Genomic DNA, 19,436 nt, shown 5'->3' on the forward strand with positions numbered 1-19,436 from the left:
ATTCTAGTCTGCCCCTGAGCCAGGATGTATTTACTTCAGCTTAATTAAGCACCAGCCCTCCCAGTGCTTCACCTCCTAGTGCAGTCACTGATCTTGATTCATTGGTTGGTCTGGAAGAAGATAACAACCATGGCATAAAGGATGGGGTGTTTTTTCTTGCTGGTATGTGCTCATCACTGCTAAGTGCTTCCATTGATTACAGCAGCATGAACACAGCTGAAAACAACACAGTTGGTGGTTTCTAGGAATGCTTGTGCTACCTTTACCAAGCCCTTGCCTTGTTGCTTGAGGACTTTATTTTGAAACAGAAGAGGAGGTGTCAGGCAAACATGTGCAAATGCTTGTTGTGATTGCTGTTTGGAGGGGCTACCTGCTGACTCCCAGCTGTACATACTGAGCATCCCTAGCAGGCAGGCTCTGGTTGCTCTTGGGGTGTTACTGGAACCAGTCTGCAGGAACAGAGCAGGTACACCGACAACTGGGGTAGCTGGGTGGGTGAATGGAGGTGTAGACTGTGCTGCACTGGTTGTATGCGTGTCGTGTCATATTAGCCTGAACTTTTAAATGGCAGGTGAAAAGCTTCAGCTAATGCTCCTTTAATAATTAATTGATGTGAACAGGCACATCTTTGAGCCATTTTCATTTTATATGGTATGATAGACTTTTGATTAATTGCCCTAGCTTGTAGAGTTGTAATAGATTAGTGTCTTACTTAAGGGAAGGAAAGGCTGTATTTTCCTTGTCATTGACCAAGCGCTAATGGATCAGGTAGGCTGAAGTACATGCACCCTCACAGGCACACAGCTCCCCTGCCATGCCACATGAAAAATGTCAGTCTCTCTTGAGTGCATCTGTTTACTTTGCTATGTGTTTGGACTGGACACACCACCATAGGCACTGCTGGAATAGAAATTAATTCTTGTAAAGGGGCAGTAAGCTAATTTAGGCCCCTTCTTTCTTAATCAACTTGGCTACCTCATGTTGTGCCTAATTGAGATTACAAATTGCATCCTCTCAACTGTCTTGGTATACACTTGAGCATTAGGAAATGCATGAGGAAAGATAGCAAAGGGAGGGGAAATACAGACATAGGCAGTGATGCATGGCACCTCTGGGGCTAGACCTCCTGCTGTCAAATTGCCCATGTCGGCTTCCTGATTAGGCTGGTTGCCTCGATTAGGGCAGGCCATGCTCTCAACAAGGTCTTAAATGTGCTGCTGCTGCAAGACCCCTTGGTGCTGTACCTGTTTAATCTAAATAAGAACGGTGTATTTTTATTGAATTTAGTATGAAAATGAATGATACAGTGGCCTCTAGGGCACTCTTCTAATATAATTTTGTATAAAAAAACGGCTTTTTTCTTCCCCATGTTTTTGTGAATGGACAGAGTAAAGACAGCCCTTTTCAAACTAGTGTTGAACTGGGAGTGTTTGCAGTTTAATCTTGTGACTCCATCCATCTCCATCTCCCTAGATACTATTAGTCTGAGATAACTTGGCAGTGCTTGGCAACCTTTCATCTCCAGCACATGTACAGCTCTCCCCAAGATGCAGCCGTTGCTCTGAAAACACAGCAGGGTCAGAAAAAGGCTTGAAAGCATTTATTAATGGTTCTTTGGTTGTTTTGTAGATGGTGTCCCCCACAGGCAGGGTAAGAGAGCCCAGGAGTGACAGAGGTGCTCTCAGCAGGGGTTGTATCAAGCACCTGACAAGGATTTTCTGGTAGCACTATGCTGGAGCTGGTCTGGTTCAGGCCATTGTTTCTCGCTGTTCTTCAGCTGTGTGAGCTGAGATGAAAGGGTTTGTTATCTGATGCTTTCTCCAGAAGTTAATAAATGTAAAGGACATTTTGCATTCTCTCTGCCCCCTAGATTCAATTGCTGAGTGCGGAATGGTTCAGAAGACTTTGTGTAGTTCAGGATTCAAAGCCACTTGAATAAACTCAGGGTTTAATAAACAAAAGATGGATGAGATGGTTCACTGTTTTTCTCTGCACATTTGCCTAAGGCTTTCAGCTGTCCAGAAAAATGACAAACTACATCAAACAGAACCAGTTATTGGTATCAGGGTGGTGGTTTTTTTTAATATTTCATTTCAAGAAAGTTGCTGCTAAGGTGTTTTCTATAGCTTCTGATACACTCTATTGGCCAAAAAAGTCAAAAAATCCTGTTTGAAAAACAGATAAAGTCAGTAATGATAACTATGAATTTACAGAATGTCTCTTGATAGAAATCTTTCTGTATGAATGCTAATTGGAAATGTTTTAAAGGTAACATTTAATAATATTTTAGGACTGTCACCTCTAGTAGGATTTTGACCTTTTCATTGCCCCTGTGAGCCTGGGTTATTAATCAGGGAAATTGCAAATGAGACATGAGGAATGTCTGAGATAACTTACCAGATTCTGCAGGTCCTTTCTTGTGGACAAAAATACCTAAAACTTGGACTTCTTTAACTCATAGAGGAGTCAAATTACAATAGTAGTACATGGTGTGTGCTTTAACTCCCAGCTTGCTAACAGCTCAGCCGTTGCTGGCTGCTCTGAAAGCTTGGGAGGATATGAGTATGTGCTGTTACAAACTTGGAGGGGTTAAGAGGGCTTGTAGCTAATCCAAAATATAAAAATGCTACAGCAGCAGAATTGCTTCAAGCTCTTTTAAAAGTCCTTTCAAGTTAAGATGACATTGCTTTTGGTTTAATATAATGAATTCAGTAAAGCAAGAAGGCACTAGCTGTTCTGCTTGTTCTCACTCTCTGGTGAGGAAAAGGGGGCTTATAGGATTCTCGTTCAGCTAAATAAAGTTTGACTTGCATGTAGTGTGATAAATTCAAGTGGCATGCCTTCAAAGATAAAGAGCCAAGTGTCTGCAGCTTTTGTGCCTCCAGTAATTTGCAAGCAACTTTTTTGGACAGTTGATGGAAAAGGTTTTGGGGATGGTGGTCTTTCCCAGGGTAGTTGGTCTGTTGGAAAAAAATAATCAGCTTTGCCTGGTTCATGCAAAGGACTGTCAGTAGTTATTTAGTCTTGGTCTTAGCGATGGCTGCTGCCTCTGAGTCGGCTGTGCCTGTAGTTTCACTTGGCCTTCCTGGTGCATCCTCCCTTCAGGCAGTGGTTTGATCAGCTTTCCCTTTCCTGTTTGCACAGCTAAAAAATGAAGTCCTGCTGGCTCCACTTGTAGTGCTGGTGCTGCTGGGCAGCGAAGGCTCTGGAGGAGGCTGCGGGACGGGTGCTTGCAGGTTGTGTGATGGAGTTTGCCAGGCCCTTGAAAGGGTGCCCTCCTACCAGCCATGGTACAGAGTCAGGATTGATCTTGTAGCTGAACACCAGACAGGACTTGGGGCACAGTCCTGCTGTGGATCCCTTCCTGGAGAAGGTTGTCAGGACAGGCATGTGGCAGTGGTTAAAAGTCTGGCAGTCAGTGGTGAACTTCTCAGTCATAGACACTGCAGTATATCCAAAAGCTTTGTCATGCAATCAAAGTGTTTTCCATGTTTGTTGGCAAAGAAAGGTACAGAGGGATGCTTGCATGTGTAAAGCCCTGACTCTTTCAGCCCATGGGAGCTCACCTCTTAGCTTTGCTCAGAAAGGGTCCCATTTACCAGGGATGGTCACTTTGGTTCAGCTAGCCCTGAGTCTTAATTGGTTTTTAATGAACACTGTCAGGGGAGAGACGTACTTTTATTTTGTATTTTTAATAGTCCTCTCAGACAACAGAGCAGCCTGGCTTCCTTAGGACATGCCATGTCTCAAGCACACTCATTTGGACAAATGCAGGTTCACTTGACTGTCTGAAGCCTGTAAGTCTTGGTAGAAGAGCAAGCCCAGATTACTTTCTCACAGAGATCTACACCACCATGACCCATCTGGTGTGAGGCTTTAGTGCTTCTATGGCTGGACAGAAACACACCAGAGCGGTGGGGAATCTGCAGCACCTTAAGCTGACTTCTCCTGCTGGTGTCCTCAGTGTGACCCAGAAGGCTAATCCTTCAGGAATTATGTTGTCTATCAGCTTGGAGAACAGAATAAGCTTTATTTTTAACAGCACTGCTTCATGAGGGATAGCTATTCAAACTCCTTCATGTTTTCTTTTTAAAAGGGTTGTACACAAATTATATCTCATAAACCACCTGCATATAAAAGCACATTTTCTGTTGCCAGCATCTCCTAGAGTCGGATTGCTGATCTAGCCCTGACAGTGCCTGGGGTACTTTGTTCTTCTGCTTGAAAAGTTGATCATTGATACTTTTCCAAATGTTTACATGTCATTAATGTTAGTTAAGAATATCTAATGCATTGCTCCTACAGACAGAGAGGATACCAGCTGCATCATGCAAGTTGCTTCCTCCTCTAGAGTCAGGAGTGGCCCCTCTTCTATGTGGAAGATGTTTGGGATTCACTTTCTTTAGAAGACACAGGAAAAATGGTAAAGGAAGAATCAAAAGACAAATGCATGAGTCTGTCTCAAAGCCCTTTTCAGAAACCTTGTCTGCCCTCTGAAAAGAGAAAATTACTTTGTACATTGCATATCATTTAGGCTGAGGTTTTTTCCTCACATTTCAACTCTTAAAGAACTTTTTTTTAAGGGATAAAGTACAAAAATAAAATTTAAACCCAACCTGTCAGTAAAGGGTAATGCATTCTGAAATAAAGCTTCTGGGCTTTGAACCTTTGCTGGTTGACCCCTAAAACTTCTAGTGGGGTACTTCTTCCTATAACTATTTCTGAAACACTTAGGGATGCTTACCAGGTAGAAAGACTTGGCTTACTAGCGATGGAGTAAAAAAGCAAGATTCACCCAAGAAGTTTCTGAGAGAGCATCCAGGTCAGTGGGAGATGTCCTAGAATTTATGACAGGAAATCTGTGGCTTTGTCTACAGTACCTACCTTTCTCCTGCTTGGATGATTGAAAGATTAATTTTTTTTCAAGTAATAGGTGGGCTGCCTTTACTACAGGGAGTGTTACAGCTTCTGTCTAAGGAAGAGAGACTTCTTCATTGCTCTGTCCTCAACCCATCCCATTTTGGGGTTTTTGCTACATGAGATGGGTGAGAGCACTTGATTCTGCTGGACCTGTCCCTACCTTCCCCATCAGTGACACAGTGTTGGCATGTGTCACTTCATGTGAAGTTAACACTGGTGTTGTGGGTGGTATGCAAGGAGCAGAGCTGTCCATTTCCTGACAAGGATCCAGTGATACAGCAAGTCCTGTTCTTGATAGGTGATACTCCCTACACTTTCTAAAATGTAATGCTTTGATGAAGAATTTGGGGAATGAGTGCATTCCAAGCATAGACTGGCCTCCCTTTTGCAGTGTGCATTCTAGCAGCCCCTTCTGCAGGGCTGTCCTGACCTTGTTTATTTTGGACTTAGGCACCGTAAAATAGCTTGTTAATTGCTGCTCATTTAGAATTATAATTAGGTGTTACCAGATGAGTTCTGTAATACACAATTAAAATGTTATAAAAATTTTTGTGGCTTTTAATACTTCATTTATTGGTTAAAATTTAATTCAGAGTACACTGATTGCAAGCTCTCTGTGTATGTGCATAATTACTAAAACCCACAAGGGTAAAACCAAAGCAGGTTTGAGTGATGCAGAATCCATGCACTGCCTGGATGTCAGGCAGCTAGGGATATGAGCTCTGGCATCAGATGACTTTGTCCTGCTTTTTTGTAGGCTTATTAAACATAGGACTGGCATGAATGTGGTGTTGTGTGCTCTTGCTGGTTGGGTAAAACCACCCCAGCTCAGACCTGGCTCAGGTCCACTTTAATGGGCTGAGCACACATCTAGAAGTGATGGATACAGAGCTGCAGGCTTGGGGCACACAAGCTTTCAGAGGGAATGTCATCAAAGCCACTTAGATGCATTCAGTCTGCAGGTAAAAAAAAGCTTGGACATCCGGTGGCATTGCATATCCAAAAGTAAATGGCTAAAACTTGGAGCATGTTCCCCATATATCGCTAAGAGCTTCAGAGCCACTGTTGGCAGCTGAGGAGTTGCTGTGCTGTTGTTAATTTATTATATTTGGTTTTGATGAACAAGGTGCTGCATTTTGTGTTGTCAGCCCCACGCCAGCATCAGCCATGTGGAGGAAGAAGGGGCTGTTCCTTTTCTTGGAGCTGTACTTAACATGGTCCACCTTAAGCTTTCCTTGGTTTTTCGTGAAGCTAGGTAATATCTTTCCCCTTTAAGATCTGTCCTGTTTTTCTGCTGGAAGCTTTTTTCCCCTTCAGGATTTTACATTCTGGCAACTAACAAATTAAAATAGCTTTCCTCCTAAGTACGCTAAAATGTACATTGAATCTGATTTCAACGGCGCCAAGTATGTGTTTCAGCACACTAATGCACGAATGGATTGAAAAAACAGCTAGCAGTAATTTTCTTTCCTTAGGTTTTACTGAATAGTATCCCAAGAAGCTGCACATAATGTGTTACCCTCTTTATGTGTTACTCAAGGTCATGTAAAGGTGAAGGCCTGGAAGGAGAGTGAATAATTTCAATAGTAAAGCTCAAAGTTGCTGCAGATGGCATATGGGATGTCTTATTTTTCAAAGGTCTTTCCATCTGCTATTGGCAGAAGCCTCCATTAGAAAAGGGCAGTTTTGTGTGAGGTACATAATTTATTTATTTTTCAGGTTGATCTTTCAGAATTCAGGTTTATCTTGACTCAGACTGTTAGCATGGGACCATTCTCCTGGTAAAGAGAATGCACAGAAGTTATAAGGTCTGAGTTACATAGGAAATACTCTCAAAGTTTGAGGAAGAGGAGCTTTTCAAGACTGAATTATAAAAATCAAAAGCAAGCTGCTGTCTTGTGTAAGCAAACATGTTGTGGTGGGTGAAATTTTTTTGTTTGCCTTTTTTCCTTTGAATACTTAAAGGTTGAATTGCAAAACTTAAATTTTTTTAGAGCCATAGGATATAATGGAGGACCACCAAGAGGTGAAGAATGTCCCATATATCTCTACCTGTACCTTGTGTATGCTGTGCTGAATGTGAGAACTGATCTCTTCTGCTGCCTCTCCAGTGCAGAAATAACAAAGCCATTGGAAGTAGCTACATAACTGCCATGCACTGAATACCCTTGGTTAGCAAAGCATGCCTTTTCTAGTAGTCAGAAAATTGCTGGATATAAAAAGCAAAGTCACACATAATCTGTGATAAATTTAGCGTGGATTTTATGGTGGATGAGGAGGGTCTGTGGGAGGTTCAGGTTCATGCAAGATGCAAGGAGCAGCAAGTGCTGTGTAGGGGTGGTGATGTACCCTACTTACCTGAGAGATAGTAATGTTTGCCTGGGCTTTATGTTTTGGATTTCTTTCTGAGGTTGGCAGAGGCAAATTATTACAGGTTCATTAACATGTGCAGAATATTGTTAGCCTTCCCACCTTTTCTCATCTTTCTAATCCAAAGCAGATGAGGGTTGTGCATCCTTGATAAGGTGTCAGGCAGCACGGATCCACGGCCATGTGGAGCCTTCCTGTCTGCTGCCTCTAAGTGCTCAGCACTTGGCATGTGGTCCCCATGTAAGAATTTACTTGCAGAATGTGAGTGTGAAAGCAGATTTTGGCCTGTTTGAAAAGTCCTGGCATTTGCTTTGTGGCATGAAAGATGGAAGATGGCTGGTCTGTCCGGAAAGCGTTAGATTTGCTGCAGCCTTGTTGCAGCTGTTATCTCAGTCCCTCTGGACAAGAAATAACTAGGAAACTACTGCTTTGATTTGACAAACAAAGAAGACTTGTAAAATACATTAATTGATTTTCTTCCATCAAAGAGTTTTGAACACACAGTCTCAGATCTGAGTCAGAAAAAAATCTGATATAAATCTGATGTGTATATGTTGTGTGTATTGCTATACAGAATGCGATGCAAAAAACCTGAGTTTAATTTTTAGCCTGAGGTGCTACTGAAGGAGAGATGTAGTTTGGAATAAAATCTTAGGGATAGACATTCTTGTACTAAGAGTTAATATTGACTTGCTGCCATTAAATCAGAAATTTGACAATATGCAGACCTGTAGTTTCTTCACCTTCAATAAGCATTATATTACTCCCAGGGCTTTTTTTATTTACATCTCTTTAATATGGCTTAGGTGCTGTGTCATATATGCCACCTCAGAGGCTGTTTTCATATGGCAAAGCAAAGCTAGGGGGGCCTTACTAGAAGGAAGAAATAAAAAGGAATAATCATAAATTTAGCATCTTATTACAATAATCTTGATTGCATCTAGGTTTCTTTAGAGGTTACAGAAACAGTTTTCATTTTTCATGCAGAAGGCAATTGCATGAAACTTGTGCTTTCATAGTTCTTGCTTATTAGTTGCGGAGGGAATTTCTGGGTGCTGTCTTCCAAATGCCAAAATGCCTCCAGAGCCAGCGAACTGCAGGATGCTGGGGGCGTTCTGCATGGAGAGAATTCAGTTTAATAAATGTAATAAGTCCGTTTACCCTACTGGGCTCTGTTAACTACCTGCATACAAACCGAGCATCCATAATGTTTGGGCAAAGGTTATAGAAGCAGTTTGCAGGAAGGGCTGGCTCCAGAGCACACCGAAACAGCAGCTATTCTTATTTTAGCCCTCAGTAACACACACAATAATGGGGTTCAAGCAGTATCCGTGGTTGAGGCAGTAATAACAACTGTGATATAATTAACTTCAAAGCCCTTTGGGAGAGAATAATTCCAAAATCTAGCATTGAAAATGTTCATAGTTTCACAAGATGAGAATTACAGGAAGTTTAATTGGATACATAAACCCTCCAGGAGGGCATAAGTTGTCTGCTAAATGATGGCACTAGGAAGAAGCCATCCCTGTGGCAGGCTGCTGCTGCCTTCTCCTGCACGGGTTGGTGCTGGCTGACAGGGGTGCCTGGGACAGGCAGGAATCCCGTCTGGTGGAGCCCTGCTGCTCCTCAGCTGGTGGTGCCCATGTCTGGAAAGGATGGCGGCCAAGATGTATTTGAGAACTGGGCACTTTGTGTGTGCTTGGTGGACCTGTGGAAAAGGATTCTTGTCTCTGTGAGCAGGATCAAAGCAGTAAGTCCTTTCGTACTCGATTGCCGCGTGTGACAGCAGCTGCGAGACAGTGGGTGGGGGGTTTGTCACCAGTGTGTGTGTTCTTTCCAGAGCCTGGCTTAAAAAAGCTGCAGACACAAGGAGTAGCTCTGGATTATTCAATCAGTCCTGGCTTTGTCAAGATGCTGCAGCATCAGCAAGGTTGAAGGTGTTTGTGGGCTCCTCACATACGTCTTCATGAGTGGCCATGACAGTGGTGAATATAGGGCATGAATACATCATTGAGCTCGGAGGGGTGAAGAAGATGAAAATGTTGAGAATGATGGTAAACTTTGGAAAGGCTAACTTAGAAGAAAGTGAACAAGTTAGTCAAAGCGTCCCTAATATTATAATGGGAAAAAGTTAGAGTAGAAAAGAAAAAGGGAGGGTGCAAGGGGGGAGTGAATCAGTTCCTTGATGTGGTTTGAAATCAGTAGGGGAACATAAGAAAGCAAATTGGGAAAAGCAGTTAAATTAGTAAGCAGGTAGCTGGGAGTAATTCACTCTAGGTAGGTGGCAGGCTTGAGAAGCTGTTTGAGATGAAAATTTGGAAACCCAACTCCCATTTGTCAGTAGTAGAGTGTATAAAGTAAAATGAGTGTAAAAGGAAAATTGAAAGATCCAAGGTGGGTTTTGAAGAACTGCTGACTATACATAGAAGATAAATTATTTAGGCAAATCAGTGCTATTGTCTTGTGTGAAAATTTGTCTTGGTGGATGATGGAAGGTTAAGGAAGGCAGTTAAGGAAGAGGAGTGTGCTGCCAAAGAGTGAAATTGTTATTTTGCATCAGTTTTTAACCACTGAAAATATTGTAGAAGACTTGCTACTAGTATTGTGCCCAGTATTTCTAAATATAAAAGCTAAGCAAATTCCAGAAATTGAGGTCTTGGCAAAAGCAGATTTAGAATAAGCTGTTAATCTGAAAGGCATTAAGTGAGCAGACCCCAGTAGTATGCTATGTTACATAAAACATAACTGAACTTCCAGCAAATGTAAGGTATTTTTTTGTTAAAAAGAACAACTTTTTTTCCCTCTGCAGAAAAAAGTTCTTTATGTATCTTGTACTCTGGTTGAAGCAAAAATTACTGCAAAAATAACACAATACCCGAAGATTGTGTTCTCAGAGGGTCCAACTTCGATAGATTCTGCAAAGGAAAATCTCTAGAAGTTGCTCAAAATCTCCAAGCTGGAGAAAGAGCTTGTTCAGATTTCGGGAGGTCTCAAAATTTTTGACACTGAGGTCTCTAAGGAGGCTGAGTAGATATGTGGATAGAGTAAAAGCATTCTTACAAAGAGGAAACTGATTTAATTTTGAATTAAAATTGATTTAGGATTTAGTTTGGCTTCAAGCCATTAGACATCATGCAAATGCTTGAAATGATGGAAGGACAGGTTATCTCTCATCTGGTCAATCATTTGCATTCTTGCAGTTTTGGTTAAAATTAGTTCTGGTGCTCAGTGGAATGCCTTGCATGTTCTGTCAGTCTGAGAGATGCAGAACCAGTGTGTTTGACTCTGCTGGTTCCAGATGCAGGAATGACAGGACCACAGCTGTACAGTCAGTGGCACTCAGCTGTGGTGTGTTGTAAGCAGCAAGTCCAGAAGGACTGTGTTTCTCAGCTCTCCCTCTCTTCAGTTTAAAACCACCTGTCTGCACCCTGGCTGCATTAAGTGCAGAACTTAATGCCCTGAAATTGGGTTTAGAGGAGAGGACTTAGTACCTAGTGATTTTAGTCCTTGCACTGTTTTCTATTGTGCTGAATTCAGTCAAGCCTGTTATAGCACAGTCATTTTCATTTGGAATATATTGTCACATGTACAGTAATTTGTTGAAAAAGCACAGAAATTCTTGCTTTGTGGAAATGTCTGACTAATGAGCGTGTTTCTTCGCATGAGCGGAGTTTGCTGATACTTAAGGAATAGGTGAATTTAGTTTTATTTTTTGTGGGACTTTCTACTGCCCTGGATCTGTAATTCATGCATCTGGATGCAGTGCTGGGCCTATTCTGTAAATGTTAGAGACTTCTGTTGAAAAGCTGATATGCAATAGTTTACTTCTTTTAAGGCTACTTTACAGCAGGCATTAGGAACCTTTACACTTGGGTAGGGTGATCCACAGCAATCTGTGCTTAGTGCTCACTGTGAGTGATAGCTGGGCTTGTGAGGCTCAAGGCTGATCTATATTTTAAGTGGATGTTTTAACTTATCTCCATAGTTATTTAATGGGCCCTGCATAATCCTTGTTCCAGTGGAAAAATTCCTCTTTCTTATCTACTATTGTCTGCAGGCAATGACACCTTCAGAAATTAATGTCTTCAGAACCAAATGTAGCCAATAAAGCTGACAGGAATATTCAAGTTGTGCTTGTATTCTGCTTCAAAGCTTGTATTCTGCTCCTCTCCTTGGGTCAAGTTGGGATTGGATGTTCAAGATCACAGTGACCTGTAGCTGGGCCAGCTTGTGCTTAAACGCTTCCCACTTTTTTGTGCTTTATCAAAATAAGGGGAAACATTTTAAAGTACTTCTGAGTTGTTCTTACATTTACATATATTGCTCCATAGTAATCAGCCTGTATTAGTTTGTTGGTTTGTTTTGTTTTTTTCCCCCCCAGATTATGGGATATTTTGGGTTTTTTTTTTTTTTTTTTTTTTTTTTTTTTTTTTTTTTTTTTCTCCTACCTCATTTTTATTTTCTTTCCAAACAGGTGATGAAACGTTTTCCTTCTGGTAAAAATACTTCTGGGGAGGGGAGGGGTGTGTTTCCCTCTTTTTTTTTTTTTTTTTTTTTTTTTTTTTTTTTTTTTTTTTTGGCTGTTTACTGAGAATAATCTGCATACACTTCTGTTTTCTTTGTCTCATTCTCATGGTTGCATGCCCATGACTAATTATACTCCTCCACTCCTTTCTTGGTGTTTTGTATCCTTCTTGTACTTACAGATAGCTATCAAATCCTTAGCAGTCTGTCTAGTGCTTGTGATTTGACAGAGATTTTTATCCTTCCTTGTTCTTAAATTGCTTCGTTCATTCCTTCTCTCCAGATGGTTTGAGAGTCTTGTTACTGAGAGCACCAGACTGATGCTCTGGGTCTGCTCACTCCTGGGTCCCAGATGTGGTACCTTTGCTCATGTGGCAGTGTCTTTAGCTCTTGGCCTTTTTATTGTACTGCAAGATCATAGAAAGTTCCTCCCTAAATCTATTCTAGTGTTGCCATCGTCACCATATATCTCCCCACTGAACCTCTCTAATACATTCCCTGCATGTGGGAGTTCGGAGTGAAATGAGACTCATTTTGTCTTTTTTGGCCATATTGCTGTACTCCCCAAGTCTCTTTATATTATATTTCTCACAGAAAAGCACAAAGAAATCTATGCTAAAGGAATACTAATGTAGTGAAGTGAAACATTGAAAAGTCATTATCTTGTGTGTAACTGCTTCCGCAACTTTTAATGTGTGCAATATGATGGTCTTGAGTTATATGGTGTGTCATGGTTTTCCTGTTCCTCCTTCTGAGCACAGATGAGGCATTATGTACAGAGTGAAGCAGCTGAGCTGTAGCCAGTTATTGTTCTCACTTTTAACAGAATAAAGAGCTGCCTTATTGCTCTGCGTGATGCACGATCGCCGTCGCTGATGTGACACCCCAGAATTGATCAGGTGGTGTTGCGTTGATTGCGTCCCTCTGGAGGACTGGCTCCCTTTCAGATACTTGTGTAAAATAAAGAGGGTAGGACTCCAGGAGGAAAATTTGATTGTGTTGCACATGTAGTAGCACTGGGAGAAGCTGATGTAATTTCAGCCCTGTCTTTACCATCATCTGGGTGTGCCCAGTTGGTGTTTAAAGACCTGCATCCTTGGGCTCACCTTGAGAAAGCTCAGGAAGTTTCCACCTTGAAAAACAAACACAATTGTTTCAGGTTCCTTTTTGAAAAGACACTGCTACATCTCCAGGTCAGATAAGGGCATTGCTTATGGACTGGGCTCACCTTCCCACCCTGTAAGTTTCTCTGGAGTCTCTTAACAATGTTTCACAACAAAGGCAGTGTCAGTACTCAAACTCACAACGAAACCTGGCAGTTCCGTGGATGAACAGGGGTTCCTGGAGGGAACTTTTTTGTGCTGACTTCTTAGATTCTTTGGGCTGCAAAGTAGCTTAACCTAAAAAGCGATTTTAGTGCAGTGTTTTTGTCCCTGGTTTTGAATGGGCAGGCTTGCTTTGGGGATGCTGTTCTTCACTGTGCCAGTCTTGGCTGATGACCCACTTGTTTCAGTTCAGTTTATCTTACAGGAAGGTTCATAGAGGACAGAAGCTATTCAGTGCTGGTTTGAAATTCCTCTTGACTCTTTAAAGTTGACTGCTTTTTCTAATCTCATTGCAGTCTCCTGTGAGACGTACTCATTGCCAGAATTTCTTAGTACCATATGAGCTGTTGGTATTCTTGGCTCTGTTTTAAATGAGTCTAGCTTTTACTGCCTGTCTGAAAGAATCAAACCATGTAGGTTTCAAAAAATGTCCTCAAGACCGCCTCTTTTCCATCCACCTGCCCTGCAGCAAAAAACTGATATATTTAAATGAAGATTGCTAGTTTTTTGTTGTGCTTTCCTGCTTTCTAGTTTTCTGCCAAACTAGCTCTCGGTAGCTCTAACACTGAGTTTGGAGCAGAGGCAGGAGTTTAGCTTGCTAAACTCAAAGCTGTTTTTACAAAGCCATCTGGAGTGCTTAGCCTCAGCTAATTTTGGGTTATGTAGTCTAGAGTTTATAATGCCAGGACCAGATGCAGAAGAAGAAATGAGAATGTACGTGTGTTTTTGAAAAACCTTCTTGTACAGCGTCTGGGCTCCCAAACACAATATTAGTTGTGAGATGTTGGCCAAAGCAGTGAGATTAAAGGAGGCTTTCAAATGGAGGGACTGAGATCATCTGGTGCACAGGAGATCAGTCCAGAAACAAGAGAGAGCAGCCTGAAGAAGCATGAGTTTGCTGGGGACAAGACACATTAAGAATTGTAGGAGCATTATTTGGTCAGTTGCTGTTGTACTTGATTTTGCCAAAGCAGTACTGACTTTGTATTTGTTTAGCTTGTAGCCAAAAATCTACCAATGTGATCTGGTTTTTAGCTGCTTTCCGTCCTAGGCTGCCTTCTGCCCCAGGAAAGGAAGGCTTTAGCAATGGTTCAGGATTGCTGATAACACTGTCAGGGTAACACTGGCCCTTCTAAGGGTTAACTGAACTTCAGCTGACACCCTTGCTTTGAGTGTTGGGTTGTCTCCTTGGGAAAGCTGAACCACTGGGAGAAGCTTTTTAATGTTTTCACTTTCAAAAGAGAAAGACAGGTACTGAGATTTATAAAATTTTAAAACATTCCAATTTAAAGCTCTTTAATTATTGAATGCAGACAACTTTTCCATAAGCAGAGCAACCATGGAAAGAGGAAGTGGCAAATTTTGATCCTGTTAAAGGCCAAAGGTGGTCTATTAACTTTGGAGGGACAGACAGGAGTCTGGCATAAGAAAATCTGGCGTTGCTACCAGATGGTAAATTATTTAGAGCACTAAACAGTTGAAAAAGATCAAGTCTATGAAGCATCTGGTAGGATATCTGACAATTCACCAGTTCTGCATAGTGCATGCTGTATGTATCTCATGGGATGGAGAGGAAAGTGAAAAATCTGTTGAAACTGGAGAGAAGCTTGATCACATTTACTGAAAGAAGAGAGAAATCAAGAGACAGACCTATTCTTTAACTGAGTTTTTTGTGTTCCTGAGAGTTACTTCTGAAGGAGGGCTGTGGAGGTGCTATTGACAAGACTCTGAGCAATCTGTGCTCAAGATACACCATTAGATGAGACACTTTGTTGCTAATGGAAGTGAATGAAAGAGGAAAAGCTCTCTGAAAGCTACTCACCCCCACTGTGGTCTGACAAATACCTAAGATGTTTCAGCACCACCTGTAAAACTCATTCTCTGTCCTAATCTTACAGAGCTTGACACACATGATTAGTTTTGACACAGTAATTTCAACCCTTGGTGTCTCCCACCCCCTCCCCAGGAAGAGTAGCCTCTTAGGATTCTGGCTACTGTTGAGCCAGATGTAATGCTGCTTAAAGTGCTTCAGTGGGTTCCCTTTTTCAGGCAGCACAAATTACCCCTGTACGTGCAGAATTTAGAACCATAATCATTACTCTTGATCCAGGCATTTCTTCCCATTCCTGTGTGGGCTGTTTTTGGGGAGCTGGCTAACGCTGGGCCACTGCTCTATTCTATCATTGGAATAGATCTTATGCAGCTATAAAGATACAACTACCTGTATCTGTCTTGGCTATGTAAGAATGTAAATAGTGCTTGTAGTAATCCTTTGGTGAGAATTGAGTAGGATGGGGAAGTTGGAGGGCAGCAAAGGTAACTGAGTGTGTGGCTGGTACAAAGAGCCTCTTCTGCAGTATTCAAAATTTTGCTGCTGAGCTTAGTTAGATTTATGCCTTCTCATTGAGACAATAAAAGCAGGATGAGATGATCAGTATTCTCTCTGCATATAGGTTAGAGCTAGGTTATTTTGTAAAGCATTTTCAGATGTCTTGGCTGGAGAAGATGTTGCATAAATAAAGATTTCTCTGTGTTGTGCGATATTATAACATGGGAAAAGATTTACTGTGCAAATACAGTAACAGAATGGAGAAGAATCATGATCTCCTGTTTGTTAGTACTATGCACTGTAAATATTTGCCAGGGTAGATTCTCTTGAGATTTCTCGTGGATTTCCCTAGGCACGATCATTGCTGGCATTCTTTGAGCGCTGTGCTTTTGTCAGAAGTAGACGTGTTTGTAACTTGTGATACTTCCATCAAAAGCTCAGCGGTTTCCAAAAAACAATACGTTTCCAAACCTAGCAAAATTCAGAAATATCTTTGTTAGAGCAGTCCTGAAGGTGTGTTTTAAATGTCTGACAACATGAGTAAGAGTGGCATGTTGGGCCACAAACAGTGTGAGTGTGCACAGTTGCAGCTACTTTGCTTCAAGGATACTCATGGGGTCCACTCAGGCTGGCATCTGCCAGCATGAGATTTTTTTCACTAATAATGCTCTGTTGGTAAGTTTGGTAACTTCTGCAGCTTAGTGGAGAATCACATCTACTTTTAAATAACTCTTGGGCTTTCATTGAGATGCCTGGCACTGAAAGTATGAGCCCCTGTCACTGCTGAGTGTGGTTGCTGAGGGCTGGTGCTTGCCAGCTCCTTTAAAGTCTGTTTTAATAGGTAGATCTTAGACTTTGAGATGGAAGTACAATGAATATATTCACATTAAAACATAAGGCAGATACACAGAAATTGTGTTCTTTTTAAATACTTGCCTTTTTTTTGGTTGGTTTTCAAAAAATTTTCTGTATTTCAATATTCAAGCAGATGCCCAAGTTAAGGCAATTTGCAAGATGATTTGCTTTGTTTTGGAGAGGGAATATCCAATCATGAATCCTTTTAGGTAGTCATTGCCTCTATTTTGGGGAGTTTGAAGCTGAGGTCTTTGCTTTGGGTAAAGCTTCTCTTTATAGACACTTTCCTCAATAACATTCTGCTGTGACTCTCACCCTGTGAGCTGACAGCTGATCCAATTCAGCTTCTGTTTCTTCTGCTGGAACCCGCTGAGACTTGCCTGGTGCACACCAGCCCAGCTGGATGGTCCAAGCTGTGCTTCACATGCAATTTGATCGCAAACCCTCCCTACACATGCAGTCAACCATGTCTGTCTAGAGCATGTGGAAGGAGACTTAAAGAGCTTAAGACTGCTTCTTGAATGTAATGTGCAACTTCAGAACTATTTGTTGTGAGCAACAGCAACTAAAGGATGCATTAATGGGCCATAAACCAGATTGTACATGAAGGTAAACTTGGAGACAGGTGCATTTATGCCTGCTGACCCTTGAAATCAGCTTATTGAATTCAGAGGCGTGTGTGGTGCTCTACTGCTCATGCAGGGAAGATAGGTAAATTTCTTTTTAAAAGTGTCTGTAATGATGACTTTGCAATGCAGTTTGGTATATTGGCAGTTAATCTGTGTGTCATAATAATTTTCCTTTTCTTCTTTTTTTGGTTTGCAGGAGTAAGTCTGTGTCTGTAACACTGGATGTACTGACCACTTGCCTCAGACTGAAGAGGACTTGCTCTATTTTGGAATATGGTGCCTAACTTCTGCATCCCAGTACTCACTGTGCCAGCAGCCATCCTCTGCTGCTTGATGCTGCCTTTAGCAGGAGCGGACAGTAAGTAACATTTGGTTTTGGAAAGCTTGAATGCCTTGCAAAATTTGTTTCCAGAAATATTAAACCTTCTTTGTTTGTACTGGAAGCTGAGGGTTAAGAGACAACTTCCCCCCCAGTCTTCTATTTCCCAGTGTGCGCATTGCAGATAAACAGGGTGTGTGTGAAGGGGCACAAGTAGAACTAAAAAGACTGACAAAATTTATTCAAGTGCAGAAAGAATTTCTGCAGAAGCTGTGAGATCAAAACCTGACAGTTTGATTTCTAACACGCACAGATGAGTAAAGAAAATTGGGGGCGGAGGAAGAAAGAAGTATTGGGGTCACAGTAATCCCTGTTACTTTTTCCTTGTTCTTTTGCCAGCTCTCGTAATTTGTGTAGCACTGAGACATCTCTCCTGAGTCAGCAGGCAGTTGCTGTTGGAGAAAGCTGTTGGGGAAGAGGGTGCAAGTTCTTACCTTCTGGTATAGCTCTCCTACACCTATATTTTGGTAGAATTGGAGTACAGTGTTTCCTTGTGGTCATACTTTTAGCTGTTGTGTCCTTGCTGTTGTTCTGGTAGTCCCATAGAGTTCTGTGTCTGGCTTTAATTAGCCCCATCCAGCCAAGGGGAAATATGTGCACAAAACGCTGTTGTGGACAGATGAGGACAAAAACGTGGCTAATGATAGCCTACTAAAAACACCTTATAGTAGGAATGTTTTATGGAATGGGTTATGCAGAGAGCAGGAAACCTCGATGCTTTTGCTGCGTAATCTTGAGGTGTGTATTTGTTAAGCAATCCCCAAGTATTTCTGCAGACCCCCTCCCCCTTTTTTTGTTTTAACCTGTACCCAGATTTTCAATGTCCAAGTGTCTTCACATTCGTCACAGACTCTGGCAGTTGTGATTACTTTTTGCCTCTGAAAGTACCCAGGGCCCCTGGGATTCTTGAGTTGGAGATGAGGTGACCATGATGGCCCTCCTGAGGTGCCAGCAGTCAACTCTTTCTCACTGCAGCTTTAGTCACCAGGCTTATAATTAGATGTAATTTTGTGAAAGTTGAAGAAGATCTTGATTCGTGTTGGTAGGAGCCTGGCTGAATGTAGGAAATGGACTAGGGGTTCCTAAATGTCCTTGACTGAGAGAAAGACCTAAATTTAAGGATGCTGGAGAGAAAAGTGAAGAAGGGATGTGAAGAAACATACAAATTCAGTTATTTTGTTTTCATTAGGGATGACTTGTACAGGCAGCAGATTAATATGGGGGATCTGTATGAGTCTGAGCTGCCCAGTTAAACTGGGGGCAGCAGCTGTCTCCTTCCTCGGCTTACTTTGCTGTCTGCTGGTGCTGTTGGAAGGTGCTTATTCAGATCACTTTGTCTGCACATTGTAGCCCATTTTGGAATCTGGCATAGAGAAGTACTTGTTTAGTGTTCTGAGGTGTAACAAAATTCCCTGAAATTTACAATTTTCATACTGGCTCCTGCAAAGGAGAGAAGCATCACTCACATCACAGATGTTCAGAAGCTGGTGGAGCTTGAGATGTCCCAGGACACTTCTTGGCCTGAGGATAACGTGTGGTAGACGTGGTTTGCTAATTTTGTGGAATAATTCCACATGCTTAAATTTGACAAAATTGGCTCTGTTTCTGTGTGGTGTCTCGGATGTGGAACATTTCTGTGTTGAGCAGCAAGTTTATCTGTATGTATGTCTTTTTCTCTGGTGCAGACTTGCTCTGAATTGCTTTTTCCTAATCTGGAAGGCAGCTCTGGAGGGCACTGACCTTTTAACTACCACAGCCACCATGGATTAATCAAGGGTTTCCTAGGATGGAAAGTGTTTTTTAGCAACTTCATGTATTTTAGCAACTTAAGAGTTTTTCTATCATCTTACCCACTGAATCTTGCCACTGAGCCTCAGAGGATGGGAGCTGTGTGAAAGGACCTGTCTGCTCTGTGACTCTGCAGGGCTAAAATGTCAACCCCAAACCCTGCATTTTATGGGGCCTGCCCATCAGTGATGCAAACAAGTGATGCAGAAGTGAATCTGGCATTGGAGAGTCCTGATTCAGGAGAGTAGTGAAGGGCAAGGGGAAGATATGACAATATATGGACACTGGAGCTTCCAGAAGAAGCTACAGAGGGATGC

At 41.8% G+C, this 19,436-nt stretch overlaps 1 protein-coding gene across 13 annotated transcripts in view; it reads left to right on the forward strand.

Moving 5' to 3' along the window:
* PTPRF (protein tyrosine phosphatase receptor type F) overlaps positions 1-19,436 on the forward strand; it is a 374,918-nt gene that overhangs the window by 112,750 nt on the left and 242,732 nt on the right. For all 13 annotated transcript variants that reach the window (XM_054515796.1, XM_054515799.1, XM_054515805.1 and 10 more), the window contains exon 3: positions 17,149-17,310. In XM_054515796.1, coding sequence (XP_054371771.1) covers positions 17,226-17,310 — 85 coding nt within the window. In that variant the 5' untranslated portion in view covers positions 17,149-17,225. The remainder of the gene's footprint in view (positions 1-17,148; positions 17,311-19,436) is intronic.

This window comes from Molothrus ater, chromosome 9, assembly GCF_012460135.2.
Source record: "Molothrus ater isolate BHLD 08-10-18 breed brown headed cowbird chromosome 9, BPBGC_Mater_1.1, whole genome shotgun sequence".
Taxonomy (NCBI): domain Eukaryota; kingdom Metazoa; phylum Chordata; class Aves; order Passeriformes; family Icteridae; genus Molothrus; species Molothrus ater.